The sequence below is a fragment of the Lissotriton vulgaris genome, unplaced genomic scaffold, assembly GCF_964263255.1.
Source record: "Lissotriton vulgaris unplaced genomic scaffold, aLisVul1.2 SCAFFOLD_211, whole genome shotgun sequence".
Taxonomy (NCBI): Eukaryota; Metazoa; Chordata; class Amphibia; order Caudata; family Salamandridae; genus Lissotriton; species Lissotriton vulgaris.
In genome coordinates this window covers 501,353-524,893 of record NW_028251874.1, presented here as the reverse complement: position 1 = coordinate 524,893, position 23,541 = coordinate 501,353, and the positions used below count along the sequence as shown (strand labels likewise).

At 43.9% G+C, this 23,541-nt stretch overlaps 1 protein-coding gene across 1 annotated transcript; it reads left to right on the top strand.

Annotated features, from left to right (window-relative positions):
• Positions 1 to 4,996: 4,996 nt before the first annotated feature.
• LOC147662724 (uncharacterized) lies at positions 4,997 to 9,311 on the top strand. Its single transcript, XM_086950944.1, has one exon. It carries the CDS (start codon positions 5,873 to 5,875, stop codon positions 7,124 to 7,126), a length of 1,254 nt encoding a protein of 417 aa, XP_086807070.1. The 5' UTR covers positions 4,997 to 5,872; the 3' UTR covers positions 7,127 to 9,311.
• The last annotated feature ends 14,230 nt before the right edge of the window (positions 9,312 to 23,541 follow it).

Genomic DNA, 23,541 nt, shown 5'->3' with positions numbered 1-23,541 from the left:
CTGCCTCTCCCCATGACGTGCAGATATTGCATTGTTAGATTCTGACTTGGCTCCATGGTCACGTCCCCCCATTTGGCAGTGAATCTCGCTATCGGGGAGCGATGCGCTAAAAACCTCCCAGACAGGAGCCCCTCCTCTGTCACCAGGGTCTTGTATGGTATGAGCTCAACATCCCGGTATGAATCTCCAAGAGTACGAATATCAGCCTTCCCACCATTTCGCAAGCATAGGAGCCGTAACCACCCCTCCAGCACTAGGGGAACCCTCCAGAGGTATGACTGGCGCATAAGGGATGATATTTTGGGTGAGTTATAGTTGTATGCCACCGCTGAGAGGAGCGGCGTTGGCCGTGTAACTGTAGCGACAGGGTGAAAAAGTCTAATTATTCGGTCTAGCGAGTACGGCTGCAGTATTGTGGCTGTATCATCCCTACCCCTACCCCTATCCTCCAGCCAACAAGCAACCGATTGCAACTGAGCGGCCAGGTAGTAGTGTTCGAAACAAGGAGCAGCTAGGCCTCCCCGATCCGTCTGAAGGTATAACTTTGCTAGCGCCAGCATATGCCGAGCTGTGCCCCAGATAAAGTCTTGTAACATCTTATTAAGCATGTTAAAAAAGGCAGCCGGAATGAATAATGGCAAATTAACAAAGTAGTACAGGAGACGGGAGAGCATGACCATTTTGGCGAACGCCACCCTGCCTGTTGTCGTCAGCTGAAGTGTGCTCCAGAAGCGCACCTGCGATTTAAGCGCCGTGACCACCCTCCCCAGGTTTCCATCAAAGAAATCAGTTGGTTGGCGGTAGATCTGTATCCCCAGGTATCGGAAGGTTCCCTCCTTCCATTGGACCTGTGTATCACCAAGAAAATATCCTGAGAAGCGTGAAGACAGGATTTACCCACATTCACTTGGAGCCCCGAGATGGTGGCGAAGCGCTGCAGCAGCTGGGCCAGCTACCCAGGTATGTGCCCCATGTCCCTCACATTCACCAACAGGTCGTCAGCGTAGAGCGACACCTGATGGACCGCGCCCCCCAGGGTATACTATCCCCCAGAGTCGAACGTATAGCCATGGCTAAGGACTCAATTGCCAGCGTGAACAGTAACGGAGACAGGGGGCACCCCTGCCTGGCACCTCGACCCACCGGTATAGCTTTAGAGACGTAGGGGCCTAGTTGCACTCGGACTGTGGGGTTTTTGTATAGCAGGTCGACCATTTGGAGGAACCCCATGTCCAACCCATATCGCAGCAGCACCGCCGGCAGGTAGCCCCATTCTAGGCAATCAAATGCCTTCTCCAGATCGAGGATGAGACATCCCGCCCTGGGCCACTCCTGCGTGGCTTCGGCTGCCACCCTAAAGTACCTCCTTAGGTTCAGCAACGTGGACCTCGCAGGGACAAACCCGTTCTGGTCAGCATGGACTAAGTGGGGGACCACCAGCGCCATCCGTTCCACCAGCCCTTTTGCGAGGATTTTGTAATCAACATTAAGCATCGCCAGGGGTCTATATGATCCTAAAGACATGGGGCCCCTGTCTGGTTTAGGCAGGGAGACTAGGTACGCCTCCAGCATCGAAGGGGGTAACGATTCTTCCTCTACCACCGTGTTATATAACGCATGAAGTAATGGCGCCAAGGACTCACGGTATGCTTTGTAATACTCAGCAGGCAAGCCGTCCGGTCCTGGCGTTTTCCCAGACTCCATTGACTTGATCGCCTCCCCAATTTCCTCTAAAGAGAGAGGCTCATTGAGCGCCTCCTTATGCTCCTCTGAGGCTGTGGGCAGTTGGATAGAGTCTAAAGTGCGTGCGCTCTTTGTTACATTTAGTGGGAGTGAGAGTGGCCTGCCCTCCCATAGGAATGCATGGGGGATTCCCTGCTCAGTGTGTGTCAGTGGTAATTCCTGTTATGAGAGTAGCAGTATGGTCAAGTCTGGTATGTCGGACATTGTGAGAATAAATGCTGCCCAATGGTGTGCGCAGATTTATTATGACTATGTGAGAAATGCCACTTTTAGAAGTTGGCATTTCTGTGTGCTATGTGTCTGCCTGCCTGATGTGAATTGCATGTCTGGTTTTGGAGGGACAGGGCAGGCTGAGCCAGACGTGGGTTGAATAGAGAGATCTGCAGTTTGAGTATGGGGAGGGGTGACCCTTTGATCTGAGCAGGGCTGTGCCTGGCAAGGTGAATGATGGCTCTAGTTTCCACTCTGATGGCAGACCCCCTCTTCCTCAAAGGCAGGATGCAGCCTTGTAAACAAAGTGCTCCAGGACCACACCAAACTGGTGCTGGCTGGGTTCAGTGACTTGTGACTTTTGAGAACAAAGTCTTTTGGTGGTATAAGTAAAGGGGCTGTGACCCCATGAAAGTGTTCAGTTCCATGGTGCTCTTCTAGGATGATGTGCTGTTCCTGATCCTGCTGGGGCATGCTGCTGCTTGGGCCTAGGAGGAAATGCCATGAGGGCTTGCCTCCCGGGGCCCTGCATTGCCCCTTGATTGCTGAGGACTGTTGCTTTTGGAGCGATGGCTCCCTGCTCCCTGTGAGCTCTATATTTTAATTATTTTCTGGAGGAAGAACGTGTTACTTCTGGATGCCAAGACAAACCTCTGTCCGTGTAACTAGAGGGAAAGGACTTTGAAACTTTCATCCATCTTGCTGAAGCATCTACCCAAGGGCCTGATTTGAGCTTGCCTCCTGCTGAAGTCTCAGGCACATTAGACTTCACCCATCAGCCGTCCGGATTCCTATTTGAGGGGAATTCTCCTCACAGGTGAGGCCTTTGTTGAGCATTCCAGAGCCTCTGGTTCTACTGCGGGGAACGCGGGCTGAAAGTCATTGTTATCGCTTTTGTGGGCCGTCGCATTTGAGGAGATGTTGCGGCTGAGAGCCCCCATTTGCTTGTGGTTACCAAAGTCATCGTTATCACTATTGTGGGCCGCCGCAGCTGAGGAGCTGATGCGGCTGAGAGCCCCCATTTGCTTGTGGTTACCAAAGTCATCGCTATCGCAGGCCACTGCAGCTAGGGAGCTGTGGCCGCTGAGTGCCCGCATTTGGTGTCCTATGAGAATCATCGCGATTGCTATTGTGGGCCGTTGCAGCTGAGGAGCTGTGCCCACATTTGCCGTCTGACGAGCTGAGGAGCTGTGCCGCTGAGTGCCCGCATTTGCCATCTTACGAGAATCATCGATACAGCTATTGTGGGCTGCTGCAGCTGAGGAGCTGTGCCGCTGAGTCCCCGCCTTTAAGCCCCGTACTTTCACAGCTGTGCAGCACTTAGTGCCAGCTGCAACGTTTAGAACTGCGCACATGGATTCTGCTGCATTGGCAGCCGCCCTGACAATTTGGACATAGGGCATTTTGAGCCCCTTTGAGAAGGCCAGTTGGCAAGGGGGACTGTCAGGTTTGTAGGGCGCCAGGCCCTAATGTGATAAATGTGGTGCTAGGAAATGTGATTTATGTAGTATGATTTACGCGCCCTGTTTTATGCCTCTAAATGTGGTTGAAGATTATGAGGTTTTGAATACTGCATTTATGTTTGAGTTATCCTCTACTGTTTATGGTAGTGAGATTATTTCCTAAGGTGAGTTATGCTTAGGAGGTTATGGTCTAATATGTTTAGGCTTATGAGGCTGGCGCAGGATATATTCAATGCCTAATGTGATACAGTGGATAATATGATTTATGTTGCAGGATGATGCTGAGTCCAGTGTTTGCCAGTAATTACTGGTTGTGTTCTATGCTTATTATATGTTCTCCATTTACTATCTTTACTAAGTGATGGTTCTGACAGTGGTCCAGGTGGCCCTGTCATGTGTATATAATCCCCTGTAAATATTGCCCAGTGCCAGTTGGCACAGTGTATATTTTGTGATTACTATTCTAATGTGTTTTATGATCATACTAAGGCTTTTTTTGATATAACCTTGTATGGAGTTCCTTTTGTGGTGTGCCTAGTATGTTGTTGCTGTGTGGGTTGCGCAAATGCTTTACACATGGACTCCGGGATAAGCCTGACTGCTTGTGCCAAGCTACCAAGGGGGTGAGCATGGGTGGTTCTCTTTGTCGTGTAACTCCCTTGCCCTGACTAGAGTATTAGGCTCAAGCCCTAGCCAACCAGAAATCCCATTTCTAACAAGTCTTATCTATGGGCTCGATTGACATCCACCAGCTGGTTGGAGTCACGTGTTGGGAGCCTTCACTAAATATTCAGTGATGACAAAATAGTCGTATTTATTCCGGGAGCAGCGCGCGTCCGTCTGTCAGCTTCTTAGATGAGTTAAAGCAATCGTAAGACCTTAAGTCCGATACCATGTTAAGGTAGAAAAAAGACAAAAAGCACACACTTCTTGGCAGCAGGGATATTGAAGGTATATTACTGGCTATGATGAAATCTCTATTATAAATGCTGCAATCTTCCAACAAATGCTTGATCCATCCCTAGGAATGTGGCAAAGATAACTTAACAAACAGAAAAGTAAAGATGGGAGTTGGAATGTCAGCTGCTCCAGTGTGAACAGGAAAGTATTGTCAAGAAGAGTGTGAATGGAGCTGCATTTGTTATATACTTCCTGAAGTGTTACCTTTATTACATACATCTTGAAGAGTTTCCTTTGTCGTACACTTCCTGAAGAGTTACAGTTGTTATATACTTTGTACAACTGAAGTGACAGCAGCATATCCTGATCATCTTTTTCCACAATGTTTTCTTGTTTAAATGAAATCTTGACTATGTGCCTGTTCATAAAGCTATACCTCTAGCGAATGGGTGCTCTGTATGTGCCCTTTCTTTACTAAGTTGTCACCTCCTTTTCTGAATTAAGATGTGGCATATTCAATAGAACATTTAGTTAAACTTCTGTGTATGGTGAAATATCTCTTGGTTACTTTAAAAAATGGTAAAGAAGAGATGGCTTTTACAAATAGTTAAATATTGTGTATTTACATTCTCTTACATTTCCATTTAGTGATTTTAAATCTCTTTACATCCAACAGGAAACCAGCCTTGAATGCACAAATGATTGTGAATAATGACTTTAATCATGTAAATCTGCAAAAAGCTGTCAGAAAAAATTAGCTCCAATATTCAGGTAAAGAGCTGCACAGTCAGAGAATGAGGAACCTGAACATAAACTGATAGAAGCAGTCCAGAGTAATTCAGTGGATTTAAGAGTCTGAGCTCTCCACCTCCATGCCACAAGACGAAGAAATTACCTCTAGAAAATGAACGCAACAAAAATACCAACTAACCACTGCCTGTATAAACAAGTCTCCAAGATTTGATCATTGGATCGGTGTGAGGTGGATACATCATTGCTCTGTTTCCTGTAATGATGGCAGACCACCATTCAGTGCGCTAGGTATATTGTAAACTATTTCTGGCTAAACCACAGGAGCAAGAGAAAAGCACAATGGAGTAGAGCCAGACAACTGAAGGGTAAAGGAAAGAGAGGGTCTCTGATCTACAACAGACTGTCCCAATTTGCATCAACCTGAAGGAAGACTAATCTTCACTCGTAAACATGCAAAACCATTATACAATCTAAAGACATAACCACATACAAAGAAGCTTTACTTGCCACAATTATAATATATGTAATTGGTGAGTCTTGTATTTCGTTGTGAAATCAGAAATCAAGCATCCAAAATACCACACACATACCGGGAATGTGCGAATAACACAAGTGCTTTATCAACCGTGTTAGCTCTTCAGGAAACGCAGTCATGGGATGCAGACAAATATAAACCCGACCCAGAGATACTACCCAAGAAAGAAAAATCATACACAAGCAGGAAGAGCTTTAGTTTGTCATCACTACTAAAGAACCATCAGCAAACACACACAGGAGAAGCAACGTGCAATTGAAATGAATGTATGGAGAACTTTGGTCAGTTAGCACTCCTAAAAGATCATCAGCAAACACACATGGGGGAAAAACCATTCCATTGCACTGAATGTGCGAAGAAATTCAGTCTTTTATCACAACTCCAAGTTCATCAGCGAACACACACAGGGGAAAAACCATACCATTGCAGTGAATGTGTGAGGAGCTTTAGTGGGTCATCAAACCTACAAACACATATTCGAACACACACTGGGGAAAAACCATACCATTGCAATGAATGTGGAAGTAGTTTTAGTTGTTCCTCAAATCTCAGGATTCATCAGCGAAGACACACAGGAGAAAAGCCATTCCAATGCAGTGAATGTGAGAAGACATTTAGTCAGTTATCGAAGCTCCGAATACATCAGCGAACACACACAGGGGAAAAACCATACCATTGCACTGAATGTGTGAAGAGCTTCAGTCGGTTATCACATCTACAAGGACATCAGCGAACACACACTCGGGAAAAACCGTACCAGTGCACTGAATGTGTGAAGAGCTTCAGTCAGTTATCACATCTACAAGGACATCAGCGAACACATACTGGGGAAAAACCATACCATTGCAATGAATGTGGAAGTAGTTTTAGTGATTCCTCAGCTTTCCGGATTCATTACCAAACACACACAGGAGTAAAACCATTCCAGTGCAGTGAATGTGTGAAGAGCTTTAGTGGGTCATCAGACCTACAAAGACATATTCGAACACACACTGGGGAAAAACCATACCATTGCAATGAATGTGGAAGTAGTTTTAGTTGTTCCTCAACTCTCAGGATTCATCAGCGAACACACACAGGAGAAAAGCCATTCCAATGCAGTGAATGTGTGAAGAGCTTCAGTCGGTTATCATATCTACAAGGACATCAGCGAACACACACAGGGGAAAAACCATACCATTGCAATGAATGTGTGAAGAGCTTCAGTCGGTTATCACATCTACAAAGACATCAGCGAACACACACTGGGGAAAAGCCATACCATTGCAATGAATGTGGAAGTAGTTTTAGTTGTTCCTCAACTCTCAGGATTCATCAGCGAACACACACAGGAGAAAAGCCATTCCAATGCAGTGAATGTGTGAAGAGATTCAGTCAGATATCGAACCTCCAAATGCATCAGCGAACACACACAGGGGAAAAACCATACCATTGCAATGAATGCATGAAGAGCTTTAGTCAATTATCAAACCTCAAAATACATCAGCGAACACACACAGTGGAGAAACCAGTGAATGTGTGAAGAATTTCAGTCGTTTATCACACCTCAAAATACATCAGCGAGTGCACACAGGGGAGAAACCATTCCATTGTTGTGAATGTGGAAGTAGTTTTAAGGAATGTTTAAAATTTAGGAATCATCAGTGAATACACAATGTGGAAAAGCCATTCAAGTGCAGTGAGTGTGTGAAGTGCTTTAGTCAATTATTATTATTATAGAGGCTTTTGTAGCGCGCTCTGTTACTAAAAAGTATAGTATCCTAAAAAGACATCAACGAATACACACAGGTGAAAGACCCTACCACTGCAGTGAATGTGGAAGTAGGTTTACTCGTTACTCAGCATTAAGGAATCATCTACATACACACACAGGGGAAAAACCATACCACTGCAGTAAATGTGGAAGTCGTTTTAGTGACCATTCAACATTAAGAAACCAGCAGCGAACACACTTGGGGGGGGAGTCATTCAAGTACCTGAATGTGCGAAGAGCTTTATTCGATTATCAAAACTATGAAGACATCAGCAAACACATACAGGGGAGAAACCATACCATTGAAGTGGATTTGGAAGTAGTTGTGGAAAGGATTTTCAGCTAACTACAGGGATTAGTGATAAAACCTATAAACACAACACGCTTGAATAAGTTTAACAAGCACAGACTGGAGAATATTTGTAGCTGGTTTTGGTGTTTGCCCATTTTGTACAACAACTGGTTCAATGACAGCAGCTAGAGAACAACGTCCAAAGGCACAAGAAGTCAAAGTAGGAAAATGTGACCTGTAACTCTGAGAGTTAATGCTTGCAGTACACAACATTTACCTCCGAAGCCCTGACGCGGGAAAAAATTATGCTCATTTTGATCATCACATGCATCTGTTAAAGCACCAACCATAGCAGCACATCCCCAGAGGTGTCCAATATCAAGCTGGACTCTTGGGAAATTTGCTGGCTCACCACTGACTGTAAATGATACACAATGAGATTAATTGTATATGAATATATTTTAGATGTTTCTTATTTACAGAGAATCACCCAGCCAACTATTAACTGGTGAAAAGGACAGAATCCGTGCATGATGGCGAAATTATTGATGGGAGAGAGAGTGTTGAAAAGTTTAGTTCTGAATAGGTTTCTGAAAGGTTGAGTGTTAGGTAAAGAATCTTGAGCAGTAAAAAGTTCCAGCTCTTAGAGTCCAGAACCATTGACTCCCTGCTTTACATTTGTTTAATCTTGTCTCTGAAAAATAAATCTGGATTCAGAAGTAAAGGAACTCAAAAGATACCGAATTTTGACACAAATGATAACGAGGTTTGTATTTACAAGCAAAAAGAAACCTGCGTTCTATAAACTCTGCCGGTGAATGAATGGACATAAAAAGTGCTGCCTCGTGAGAAAACAGTGAAACTTTGTGATGCAGTTGGGACGTCTTCAGACCACAAATAAGATAGATCTTGTGTTGCTGGAGCTGCCAAATATAGTGTTCTTATAGCCCAGCCTTGTGTAGAGGAGAGAGTTTACTGATATAATATGCACATCAGAAGAAAGGATACATCTTCAGTAGCCAAAGATAGTAGAAACTAAAGCTTTCCACCGAGGTCATTTTAACAAAGCGCTGAGTCCGGGAAGTTCTTCCTGCTGCCGAGTATCATCACTACCACAACGACCCATCCAATGAGAAACAGCAACGAGACTGCTGTTCATCATACTCATGCTTATACATAACACACTGCAGGGGTTTGCTTCAGAGTCAAACTCCCTTTACTTTCACGTTAACAGGAACAAGTTTTAAACTGAACAAATTCTATTTAGAAACCAGTGGTTTGTACGGCTATTAGTAGCATAATACATTTGAAACCCAATAGTTTATTAATCTGTATAAATAACCAAACATCCAAACACCACCCTTGTATGGATATCCAAGAGCCTTTAAAAACCACACTACAGAGGTGTGTACCAGGATCAAACTCAATTTACTTTAACGTTAACATGAACTAAATTATGATATAGCAAGAACAGTCTTGAGACTATGAAATGTACACAATGATGACTATTATTTGAAAAAAAACAAAAAATGTATTTGAATTCATGGTATTTGACTGCTGATTGTATGGTAAGAGATGTTAAATGTGATTTCTTCCCTAAACTATAAAGATAATTTGTGATGTCAGCAAGGAGCCTAGTTTATTTGACAATAGAGGGGTCAAATCTCGATAGCATGACTGCTTTCAGCAGGGAGTCTTTCGCAGGTGGTCTCAGAGGGGACTATTCTCCCCAGTGTGCCTTCTTACCACCTCTGCATCTGTGTTAATGAAGAGAGAAGTGCTACCTCTAATACTGAGATCTGGGCTTCACTCCTGTGTTGGGAACTTAAGTCAGTAGTTTTTACCCAATAAATACCAGATTTAATTTCGAAAACGAAAAATGTGTGTATAGTGGCACTCCTCTTGTTAATAATCCATAAAAATGCTACCGAGTGATGAGTACTTGAAAGCATTCTCCCATAGGAGGGATTTAAATATGCATTTGTCACATGCAAAATTGACTTACATTTTTATTTGAAGGTTCTTATATAGCGCTTCTTTATCTAATAATGCCTGATGGGTTTTCTCCGAGAGCCCCTTCTCCTTCGGAAGAAGTTTTTTATTGACAGACCCAATGTGATCTCCAATGGAAAGATGACTGTCTCTCCAACTCTAAACTGGGCTGGTGGGAGGACCGGTGGTTTGGCTGGTACAACGCTGTGTTGCATTTTTGATAGAGTGCTCTGTCTGCCACACCCTGAATCCTGCCTGTCTTTCTTTAGTGATTTTTTTATTTTGAGTTATATTTGAAGACTGTCCCCCTCATGTATAGTTTGACAATGTGTCCACGGTCTGCCAGAGGAGCACGTGTACCAACTTCCACTACCCCATTGGACTAGCGTCCCCCATGTTTAACGATCTTTACCAACCTGGCTATCCCTGTGTCTTCAGAGGAGCAACAGGAGCTCCTCTAAAAGCACCTAAAGTTTGCTGAGTGGCTGCCATGTTTCACACGGGTGCCCAGCAGACTTTTTTGCTTTACTCCTAAAGTGAGAGTTTGCTTATTGGGAAATAAAAAAATAATGTGCTTGCTACACTGAGAGCTTTCCACAAGGGAGTCTAGGTCATATTTCCTAGGTTTTTTTGTTTGAGACTGCCTGTCTTTTCATAATGTTCCTGAAGAGAAGAATGTAGGTCAATTTCAATTTTTCAATTCAAATAACTTTATTCGATTGTAAGCATTACAATCATAAAAGTACATATCATCAACAAACAGTTAAAAACAGTCCGGATAATTCATTTGACAAGTAAGGGATCCAATACACAGTATAAGGTAGAAAAGAGAGAGCAGCGGGCACCATGAGCATAAGCATTATTAAAAGTACATTAAAAACATAAATAATTTCATTATAAAAATTAAAAAGTGCCTAAGACATTAGTAGCATAATTATCCATCCATGCTTTTCCTGAAGGTGATGGCTGATTTTAAAAAGTTACAGACAAATAAAGTGCAATCACAATTCAGCAATTGAAGATAGTAAAGTGCAGGTTTGATTTGTGCGAAGTTCAGTTTTTTGAGGCACGGTTTAAGATATAGTTTCCGTGGTAAAGTGTAATAAGGGCAAATGAATAAAAAGTGTGCCAGATCTTGAGGAGACTTCCCGTCGCAGCCTCAAGCTGGCAGCGCCTCACCCCGATGAGCCCCACTTGGAACCGCCAGTAAGAGATGGAATAGGTCAAAGCGGAACCTTGTTAACAAAAAACGTTCATAGCCAGTCATGTGCCATGACAAATAAGGTTCCATTTGTGGACAGGTTTTGAGAAGTAGGTGTTTCCTAACACTGTCCTTCTGTAGCTCAACCTCTTCTCTGTCTAAGCATCTTAGTATTAACATAGCATTTTTTGCAAAGATAACATCAGGTTTCGTGATCAAGTTGGGAGCAAAAAACAAATCAGGCCGGCCAATTGCCGTCAGACAGTCCTTTATATACTTCAACCACGGAACTTTAAACCTCCCATCAAGTGTTAAGGTTTCTTTTAATAAAGCTTGGGTGAGAGGAATATCAGTATTAAGCCAACAATTCAACCAGCACAGTACCGGGTTCACTGCTATTCTGTCACTTAAATAGGGGACACCCAACTCCTCATGTACCGAGAAATTCCCAGTGCCCCTTGGCAGCCTCAGTATCTTTTTCAGAACACTATTTTCTGTGACCTCTAGGTCCTTTATCTTACAGTAGCCCCAAAGCTCGCTTCCATATCAGGCGACAGCAACACTTTTTGCCTGGTATAGTTTGAGCAGAGCGGCCGTTGGGCAATTTCCAATTTTTTTCACAAAGCCAAGAATGGCCGCATTAACCCGTGTTGCCTCACCCTTCTTTTTGGTGACTGCGGGACCCCAAGATAATTTGTGATCTAAGAGGACTCCAAGGTATGAAAAGGTATTGGTGGTAGGGATTTTCTCCCCATTTATGCAGGAAGAGTTAGTTTTCCGTGTACCCTGACCTATTTTCATGACGTAGGACTTAGAATTGTTAATACTTGGGCTACGGGACTCCATGAACTTAAAGAAGGAATTTAGTAGTTTCTGAAGGCCATTTGCTGTTCTAGAAATGAGTACAGCATCATCTGCATAAAGCAGCACAGGAACCCCTTTGCGCTCTACAAAGGGGTAGTCTGCTTCAGTCTTTAGAAGAAATTCCTCCAATTCGTTGATGTACAGATTGAAGAGGAATGGAGCCAGGATGCACCCCTGTCGTACACCCCGATTTATTCTAAATTCACCCGTTACTTTGAGGTCTTGGGTGTAACGAACGTTGGCTCTTGTATCCGAATGCAGATCGGCCAAAATGTTGACAAGATTCCTCTCTACGCCCATTTTTATCAGAGTAGCCCATAGTATGCCTCTGTCCACACAGTCAAAAGCGGACGATAAGTCCATAAATGCCATATAGACAATTCCTTGTTTGGCCAGGGTATATTTACTTAAAATCAGATACAGGTTCAGACACTGTGTAATTGTCGAATGACCGGGTCTGAATCCGTATTGTATAGGTGATAAAATATTGTTTTCTTTGGCCCATGTAGATAGCCTGTTTAGAATTATTCCACCTACCACTTTAGCTACTGAATTTATAAAAGATATCGGCCTGTAACATAATGGGCTACTACGGTCGCCCTTTTTAAAAACAGGGACTATGGTCGATAACCCCCACGCATTTGGGCACCCCGAGATCACTGCTGCATTCACTACCGCAGTGAGGACGGGAGCCCAGAAGGAAATACTAGACTTAAAAAGGTCCTGAGGTAAACCATCCGGGCCCTGGGCCTTATTACTAGTTAGTCCCTGGATACCCCTTTCAACCTCATTAACTGAAAAGCACAGAAAATTTACGGATGGGGTTAAAAAGACATTTTCTGCCCGTTGCTCATTACTCTTAAAAATTATACTAAAGTGGGTCACCCACTCCTCCTCTGAGATGTTAGTACCAAGGTCTTTATCAAACAAAGGTTTGTTGATAATTTACCAGAACTTACTACTGTTCCCCAGCACGGAAGGGTCAAGGAGGGACTCTTTGGTGTTGGCCTTGATTTCTTTTTTCCTAACGGTTAATGCCTTCTTATAAATCGAACGAAGATTCCTTATTTGATCAGAATCTCTAGGTTTGATTTTTAAAGCATTCTTCAAATCTCTACTTGCCTTTGAGCAATTATGGTCAAACCATTTAGAGTTATTTTCGCTTTGTCCTTTAGTTGGTGCTGTTAGCATAGGGCCAATTGTTGAAACTATCGCCTCAAACCCAGACAAGATGTTCTCAGGGGGTGAGTCGGAAGATGTACAAGTTAACAGTTCCTCCTCACATGCATTATTTATTTTAGTATATAAAGTATCTTGGTTTACCATTGTCCATTTTATGCGGCGTCTGCCATTTATACAGCTCAACGTTCCCCGGTCATTGCGGGGCATTCGTTGTTTAAATAAAGTCCCACCCATTCTGATAGTTAGGGGATTGTGATCACTGTGAACACTCAAAAGAATGGTGAAATTCGAGACCCAAATTGCAAGATCTGTGGAAACTAATATATGGTCTATAAAGGATCCCTGACCATGTCCTTTAAAGGTTGAAACATCATAGACTTTTGTTTCAGGAACCATAGACATGGTTTCAATTAAATTATTTTCATTCACTAGATCGTTTAAGTTCTTGCCTCCCCTAGTATGGGCGAAATGGAAACCTTCTACATTGTTGCATCCCAAAGAACCCATTGGGGTGGAGCCTGGATTGCCACATGGGTGTACATTAAAATCACCTACAATCAACAACTTCCGTGACACGGTGCATGCAGTTTTTCTCAACATCTCTGTTAAGGACACAATATTACAATCACCATTACCATTATTAGCATTGTAAAAATTAATCAGGATCAAAACACTTTTGCCACTCTTTAGTTCAAGCATCTGAATGTTCCGATTGGCATTATAACAGTTGTTTATTTTACAACACAGACCTAAATTAATGAAGATGGCCAAGCCCCCCTTTGCTCTGCCCCTAGTTGATGCAGCAGCTGGTATGACAAAGCTTTGAAAACCCTCAATGTGAGCATTTTTATCCTCCATCCATGTCTCTTGAAGGCATATAATTGTGTATTTTTTAATAGATAATAACCAGGCGGGATCACATAATTTATCGGCCAAGCCGGCTATGTTCCAAGAGACTAAGCTCATACTACAATCACCAGGTACTGTTTCTATGAGAGTTTCTCTGATAGTTGGAGCTATCATTGGGTTAGGTATATCTGTGTGTATAGCCCCCAAGTTCACAGTGCTGGCCACGCCTGGTTCTAAGTTGGCCAAGGGGGGGTTATGGGCCTCAGGCAAGACAGGAGATTTGTTGTTATTGGATGGGAGGTCCATGGTTGGCAATGACTTACTGGGGTTGTCTGGCGCAAAACTAAAAACCCCAATGATCGCAAAATTTACCAAACCCTACACACCAAATACATGAGGAAAATCAAAGCGGCAAAAAGAACTCATATAGCTGAACGAATAAATAAAGCTGAAAACTCGTCCAAAGAGCTCCATCACATTCTAAAAGAACTTACGTCCGTTAAAAGTCCGCAAGAGACCCCAAAAACCAAAGAATGGACGGAAGATCTTTCAATGCTCTTAGACGACAAAATCACAAAAATATGTCAACCATTCAATACAGAAAATTTATCTCTTCAACACCCTGATAAAGAGCTACACACGAATCAAGATGTCTCTCCCTCTAACTGGTCCACTTTTGAATTGTTAAACGATGAAAAAATCTTACGTCTAGGACAGAAAATTAAATCTGGATCTCCCTGCGATTACCTAACATCCAAACTATTTACCACCCTTGCTCCTGTGTTGGTCCATCCCCTCTCTTGCCTTCTAAACACATCCCTGATAGAAGCGGAATTCCCTAAAATCTGGAAAGCGGCTAGAGTAAAACCACTACTAAAAAAGCCCGGTGCGGATGCAAACACCTTTTCAAACTACCGCCCCATTTCCTTACTACCTTTCTCAGGGAAAGTGCTGGAGGCATTTGTAAATGAGCAGCTGATAGGCTATCTCGAGAGGAACAATCTACTCGACACCTCTCAGTCAGGTTTCCGTGCTGCACATAGCACTGAGACAGCCCTGATCGAGGTTACTGACAACATCAGATGTGCCCTTGACAAACGTCAGTCATGCATTCTGGTACTTTTAGACCTATCGGCTGCCTTTGACACCATCTCCCATCACATCTTGGTCAGACGGCTGTGGGAGTATGGTGTCAAAGGGCAGGTTTTAAGGTGGTTCATTAGTTATCTGTCAAATCGAACAACCACACTGCAAACAGATGAAACCTTAGCCAGCACACGGCCAGTTACAAGGGGTGTGCCACAAGGCTCTATCCTTAGCCCTTCGCTTTTTAATGTTTATATGGCCCCTTTGGCCAATCTCATTAGGGCACATGGATTTGACGTGTTATCATATGCGGATGACACGCAAATACTTGTCACCCTTGGCCATGACATTAATGATACCAAAAAACGTTTCAAAAAATGTTTGATAGAGGTTAAAAACTGGATGAGTCTGAACCACCTACAACTGAATGATGCAAAATCTGAAATAATGACATTCGGTCAAGCCAGTGTACACTGGACTCAGGACTGGTGGCCCCGGAAATGGGGGAATGTCCGGTCCCAAAAGAATCCGTCCGCAATCTCGGTATCCACATGGATAATAGACTATCCATGAAGGACCATGTGAACCACACTGTTGGAACCTGTTTTGGAATCATGCGAAGCCTACGCAGAGCTTTTAAATGGATACCAAAAGAAGCTCGCAAAGTTCTAGTTCAGGGCCTCATAATAAATAGGTTAGATTATTGCAACTCCATCTTGCTTGCCATAAATGAGTTCCATATAAAGAAATTACAAGTTGTTCAAAACACTGCTGCTCGTCTGATTTTGGGACTTCCAAAACGATCCCCTTCCCTGCCAAGCCTAAAAAACCTACACTGGCTCCCCATAAAAAAAGAGCCATCTTTAAAACCATGTGTCTGGTGCACAAACATATGCACGGCACTGGACCAAAATGCTGGAATCGAAAATTGACTTGGTACCAGCCCGGACGAGAACTGAGATCTAGCTCTAAGTTCCAACTCACGCCATCTAGAGTACAAACAGTCAGAAATGGTGTACGTGCCTTTTCCCATATGGCACCACTCCTATGGAACAAACTTCCCCTGAATATCCGTGCAACGATCGAACACATGAGTTTCCGAAAGTTGTTGAAAACATGGCTTTTTAGCTAGGTCTTCCTTCGCAGGATCTTTCACCTTTTTTTTCTGGGATTGTCCGCATGCGCCATGAGACTCCCTTACGGGATGTGATATGTCTGCGCAATACAAATATCCAGACTAGACTAGACTAGACTAGCTTTGTCATCAGAGCGGGGACTACTATGGCTTGGTTGTATGCCTCTCCTTGTGCGTGATTAGGTTCTGCGAAATCATCAGGTGTTAATGTAAGTGGGCCAGCCTGTAGTCAGTCAACCCCCTCCAGATCACTCTGATTATAAAAGGCGTCAAACCTGTTAGTGATAGGTACATAATGTAGGTCAGATGTAGGTCAGAATGCCTACCATAAGTAGGGTGAACGGTCTGATGTATGTACACCAACGGCCCCAGGTATGTCGGTCTTTGTTGTGAGGGTTCTTGAGGTTCTGACCTCACTTCAAGGAGAAGGGAACACTGATCGCTTCTTCTAACCAACCTCCAACATGCTCCTATTTATTTTTATATTCGTTAAAATACATTTTGCTATTGGATTATAAATGAGAACCACAGCCATGCTTTCTTTTTTATTCATGCATTAGGGATCATGAGGGTCTCTCTATGATTCTTGGCCTCTTATTCGCCTGCTGTACAGTCCTTCTGGTATAACCTCTTCCAATAATTTATTCTTCATGAGTTCCTGTTGTTTCCTGAAAGAGCCTTATTTGTGCAGTTTCTCGTAATTTGTAAAAACTGTTATATGTGAAGATTCTCCTTAGAGACCTTGATTGAAAGCTTGTAGCATTGTGTCAGCTGTTGTGTAAAACCAAAGTGACATTCTCCAAAGCTGCTTAGTTGCATCAAATGTTGTGTAAAATCAATACACCACTCTCCGAGCCTGTGCTGTTGAATTGAATGATGTCTAAAAGTAGTGTGCAGCTCTCTTAGGCTGCATAGGGCTTGTGCAAAACCATTGTGTCTCCAAACACTTGCTGCTTACTGCGGTGCCTTAGTGTCCACCTTCTACCTGGAACACTATCTGTTTGCTGCCGACTACAGCGTCTTAGTACCCACCTTCTACCTGGGATCTTCTGCTGTTTGGGCAATGTTAGATCTCTGCCCAAGCACGCCACTGAAATCTGGGACCTAGTATCTTCTGAGAATCCCAACATCGCATTTCTGACTGAAACCTGGCTCAAACCTAGCTCCACTCCCGCTATTGCGGTGACAGTTCTTCATGGCTCCCATATTCAAAGGCTGGATAGACTGTCTAAGGTGGGTGGAGGGATAGCCATTATCCATAAAGACAATATTAATGTATCGACACTTGAGCATTGTTGCAATGATAAAATAGATATGGCGGTTTTCAGATTTTATTTTTAACCTCATTACAGCTTGAAAGGTGCCCTTGTGTTTCAGCCCCCAGGTCCCCTTTTAGATTTCTCGCTTCAACTGATGGAATTAATTGCCCCTCATATTATCTCAACTAAACATTTTCTGTTACTAGGTGACTTCAGTGTACATAGTGAGAACACTTCTAATCAGGACGCCTATATTTTTCTCACAAACTTGGCCACTCTAGGACTAGTAAAGATCAACAAGGGTCCTACGCATCTAGCAGGACACACGTTTGATCTTATCCTGACCAACTCTCCAAACATATTTTGTGGACAGATCAGCCTTTAATTTACTTAGGGGACCCAGGGTCAACTCTGTCCCTACCATGGCCCCCTCCAGTCTCCGTAAACAGTGGCATAACATACACCTGACTCTTTTCTTGAACACATTCCCGGCAACTATTATCCTGGAATCAGGGAATATTGAGGAATGTTTGGCCAGCTACAACTCCATAGTAAAAACAACCAAAGACCAGCTGGCATCATTAAAACATTAATGACCGCTGGTAGAAAACCACCAGTATACCAGGTGCACTGCTAAGATGACAATGTCAAAAATTCAAACAATTTTAACAATAACGTTTTTACAGCAATATTCCAAGAAACTGATGCACACTTTCAATTTACTGTAATTTAGACTTTTATATAAGTTCTTCGTTTGAACGAAATCATGAATTGAAATGCATTATTTTTATTTTATTTTTTTAATTTTTGAAAACCTTTATTCGAGAAAATGGATGCATACAAATACAGGCCTACAGCCCGGGGGCCGGCCACGGAGCAAAACTGGAAAGCACCATCACCAATTAAAGGCACAGAGTGGTTAGACGATATCATCAAGCGCATCAAGTCAATATTATCAGCCAACTAGAACCACTCGACACAGAATTAGAGGAGGTTAATTTTATATATTTAAAGAATAAAAGATCGGACTTATAGATAGCAACCTGGAGTACATGGCGGGGAATAGTCCAACTGTATCGTTGCAGTACAACAGAAAAGCAGTAATCAGACAGGTCAATAGCATGCAAAACATAGGTCCACTTATAATTCCACAATGGTAGTGTCCACGCCCAGCCACATGTACCCAGAGACTAACTGAACAGCAATTCCGCAGTAATAAAAACCATCGGGGAAACAGATAGGCTGCAGTCACTATACATCCCAACCCCAAAAATAAGAAAACGAGAAAACCAAAGAAGAGAAGAAGTAGGGGGACTCCATGTTATTGTACCCGCCCCTCAAAGATAATGGCGAGCAATAATACAATAGCGAACGTGCTTGGGGGCGGAGCAATAAATCAGGGGGAAACAGTGCCAAGAGTATCATGTGTCGTAAAATACCTATTCCTCCTCTCACAGTAACTCACCCCTAGGGGTTTGCAAACAGTCATGGAGACCCAAGGAAAGGATACAAAAGAGCCATAGAAACAAAGAACTACCTAATAGACCCTACTCCACCCATCCCACCCTGCACCCCTGCAAAAGGCTACGGCCTACCCCCCCCAGCAGCGTGCCTGTCGCCCTAATAATGAACCCGAAATATAGAAAAAGAGAATATAGGGAAACGGAGAAGGAAAGAGAGAAAGAAAGGGCCTGGGAAGAGGAACCATAGCATATGGTACGGCCCCCGCCCCCTGCCCGCTTACGCCATGAGTAATGCCCAAAACGAAACTAGCAAGTATTAGCCACACACCAGTACGAAGGAGTCAACAAAGTATCACAATGTAAGGCAGTCCATAACTCCAAATACCAATCAGTAGTCCTCCGAAAAGAACCGGGTTCATCCTAGTCCCTTCTTGGCCATCGTCGCTATGTACGTAGATCCAGTGGGCATAGGACATGGCGATGAAGAGAAGCCATGGAAAAGTTGCTGGAGTATAAACGGAAGCAGCCAATAGGATCCCCTCTCGCGTGGGCAATGCAGATACTGTTCACAGCAGCCGTATATACCAATGTCAATGAACTCCAGCGGTTCCAACATTTCATGAGTAGGACCATCGCCTCCCCGGCCAGGAAGCGGATAACAACCAACGACAACACCGGACCCATCCGCATCCTCAAAAGCTGGCCCGGGAGGAATGGCGGCCATTACTTCCCTCTGCAGGCATGGATCCCGGATCAAGGTCAACCTCCAGGACCTCAGAGCTTGGAGGACGTCGCTCACCGTGGGTTCGAGCTCACCAGTACAGGCCCAGGAGGAATGCAATGGCAAGAAATCGGCATCCCGGGACCCTGCACAAAACATGGCAGCAGCCGCCATTTTGCGACGATTACGCCGTCTCTCCGGATTCGTTTCCAAGGGTGAGCCCAACAGCAGAACCCCGGCGGGACCCCCCTCAAGCGCACAAGCAGCACCCACAGCGCCGAAATAGTGGTCACAAGGGAGGGGGACCCGCCGGTGACATCGCTCCACCAAAGTCCTTCTTCGCCACCAAGTGAAGGAGCCCGGTGCGGCCGGACGGCAACAAAGGGGGGAGCCACCAACCACGGCGCCCCCAACCCACAACTTGCCGCACACCACCTCTGGAGCACCGGACGAGTGTCCCATGCGCGTTCACTTGCCTCCGGGCTCTTCGCACATCGGCATCTTCCGGCCGGCCCCAGACCTCCACCCGAAGCCGCCGCCGACACCGTCTCGCCGGCAACTCGCTAAGGGCGAGGCCCCGGTCTCAGCCCCGGGAACGCCGTACCTTCCGGGAGGGCACCGCTGTGGATCCACCGAACACCGGACCCAACGGGATGGATGGTAAGTTACTGCAAAGCTCTGCATATAAGTTGTTGTCCGTTTTGGGCAGGATATTCAACAGGATATTAGGTTTCAGGCAGGTAGGGTGGCGGAGCCGAGCTAACGTGCGGCCATCTCGTTGTCGAGTTTGGCTCCTCCCCCTGAAATGCATTATTAAACAATGTGAATGCAGTCGAAAAGAACTTTATACATTATGTAATGAAGTCACAGTACTCATAAACAATCAAATGTTGAAATAAACGTAAATGCTTGATCATGCCCTCATGCCCTCATGCCCTCATGCCCTCATTTCGGGAAGAATTCCCTTCTTCAGGGGCAGCTGTGGAAAAATACAAAGGAACATATAATGACACAAGGCCTACATTTCTATAAGGAAAAATCAAAATAAATGTACAATTTCGAAGCATCGCCAGAAAAGTCTAAGGGACAACCAAAGAGGATCCAGTAATGCCTGTATGTGATTTACTCATAGACAAATGTAGAAAATAGTGCTGAATTGTGGATTAGTGAAAAAGGCCAAATGTCCCAGATTAAAGAAAACCGAATAGGCAACATGTGAGAAATGTCCCAAGCAAAGAAGACAACTACTAATGAAAAGGACACTTACGCATTAAACATTACCATAAATCAGCCAGATGCCAACATGCAGCATGGTTCTCTCTAGATTTATGGAAGGAAAAATGTATTTGTAAAAACTTGGAAAGATGTTGGCGTCAACACCCATAATGTAATTGATAAAGAAAGGTATAAGACCTCTCTGGCTCAATATAATAAGAACTTAAAGAACGCACACAGAGCCCACATTCCGTTGCACTTTAACCAGGCATGGAACGCCCCTAAAGATTTATACCAAATCCTTAAATCCTTTACCAACCCAAAGGCCTGCAACAATGAAGCTGCTCCATCTCAAGAACTCTGTGATATAGTAGCTAATCATTTCGTAGAGAATCTAGCTCATTTATGATGAGATCACTAAAGACAGGAACCCTCTGAATTACAATGCATTCCACCATCTTCCAATCCTTGACCAATGTGCATTCACTGGAAAGCTTTCCCCCTCTCCCAGTTGATACAGTTGGGACATTGCTGTACACAGTTAAATCAGGTTCCCCTTTGGATATTATTCCTTCCAACATTTCCTCGTTACTCTTTAAACCGTTGTCCCCATCTACCTGCTCAATCCTTAATCTTTCAATAAGAGAGGGCCAGTTACCACTTTAATGGAAGGCTGCACAAATGTTCCCATCTGAAAGAAAGCTTATGTCCCAATGGAGGATCCATCCAACTATCGTCCGATTTCTCTTCTACTCCTTCTGAGTACGTTATTGGAAAAGCATATTCATAAACATCTCTTTCTATGTCGAATGTACTGGATGCCTTGACTCCTCCCAGTCTGGTTTAGGCCAATGCACAGTATTGAGTTAAAACTGATTGCCGTCACTGACAATATAAGACACTCCCCTGACAATGGACAAGCAGTACTACTAGTGCTGCTGGATTTGCCAGCGGTTTTCGACACTGTTTCTCATCACATCCTACTCAGACTTGGATAAATTGGAATCCAGGGACAAGCCCTTCAGTGGATTTTGTGCTTTCTCACTCATCAGACTCGGACCATCAATCTTGACCATTTCCAATCACAGACCATGGAATCGACCAAAGGAGTTCCTGAGGGATCCTGCCATAGTCTCACTCTGGTCAACATTTATGTTGCTCCATTAGATGGACTCCTTAGAAAGCTGGGCTTCACACCAATCTCGTATGCTGATGACACCCAGCTTTTACTGTCATTTGACTACAATTCCCACAATACTCAGACTGCTTTCTCAGAAGGCATGATTGCCATCTCTAATGGATGGAGGAGAGTGGAGAGGTGCACCACTAAATTGTCTTCTCAAAAGATGTAAGGGTACAAAGTTCCTTAGTATTTGAATTCCTTTATTTCAACAATGTCATAACTTAGGGTCCAGCCAATGTATTGCCATCGCTACTTAGAGGAGGAATCATTTCCTACAGCTAAAGGCTGGGAAAACTGAGATCATGCTATTCGGAGAAGCGCCTCTGTTCTGGTATCCAGAATGGTGGCCTCCAGAATTTGGCGATACGCCGGTCCCTAAAACTGTGGTCGAGAACCTAGGCATACGTCTGGACCAGAAACGCACAATGAAAGAGCAAGTTACAATCACCGTGGGCTCATGCTTTCATATATTAAGCCTCCTACACAGGGTATTTCCATTTCTCTCTCTTGCCAGAACAGCTTCTCTTTGTCTATTACAGTGTTTGCACAGATTTAAGATATGCTGCATTGTGCACAAAGCACTAAACGGTAAAGGTCATGGCTATCTAGCAGAAAAGCGTATCAGCCACCTAGATCTCTAGGCTCATGAGTCAAATCCTTGCTCCTTGTCCCGCAATTAAAAAAATCCTGCTTAGGTGGGAAAGCATTTTTCCACTTGGCCCTCTATTATTGGAATCGGCTCCCTATTCTTCTCCGGAAATGCCCAGAATACCTTCTATTTAGAAAGCTCCTTAAAACGGAGCTCTTTTGGGGGTGATTCTGGCACCTTATAAGCCAATAAAAATTAAAAAAAATTAAAATGTGAGAACACGCAGGGCTGAGTATATCGGTTTTCCTTGCTGCTCGCAGTGGCTTAACAAAATTTGAGGGGGCCCCCCTGCAAGGTACACACAGAGCTCCTCTCTGTACTCAACCAGGAGCTCTCATGCCAGGGTACTGTGCTAAGGGGAACCCCTGGAGCTCAGGCCCGCTGCTTCTTCTTGTAACATCCAATACTGTGCTATTGGTCTGTTCCAGGGCGCTGCTTGAAGATATCACCTTATTAGCTGCTTAATGTCTGTCTGTATAATGTACATGCAGAAAAAGATTACATGGAAAATTACACTCTCTGATCTCTTCAAAATGTGTGATCTGAAGTTACGTTGAGATGTTGCAAATATTCCAAACACTGTCCCCCACATACTCTTCATATTTTAGATAAACAACCCACAGTGTACTAGTGCTCATTGTTTTAGCGCATGCATTTCAACACAGCACAGCACGTTTCACTTTGACAAAATCAATGTGTTGTCTTATATAGTGACCGAGCACATTTAATTGCCACTGAGTAGAAGCTTATAACCGTTGCTCGCTAGTAGTACTCAGTGTACTTCCCTAGGTGAAAATGAACAATTTGGATCTTGGAACATGTTGTGAATGAATCACGTTGTAACAACATGTATTACATCATGAGTATTCGAATGTAAAACATGTGTCTGGGAGAAAGTGTAGCATAAAATCCCGCCTATATCTATTCGAAGCCAGGAGTGAATGCAGTTGAAACCATAAGGTGTTGTTAATAAAAGGTTACGGATCACAATGACCAGTCGCACTCCATTAAATGCTGTGGCTCTGTCACTATTGTGGCAAATATCTTAATCTAGCTAGCGTCTTCATCTAAGTCTTACAGAAAAGTGAACACA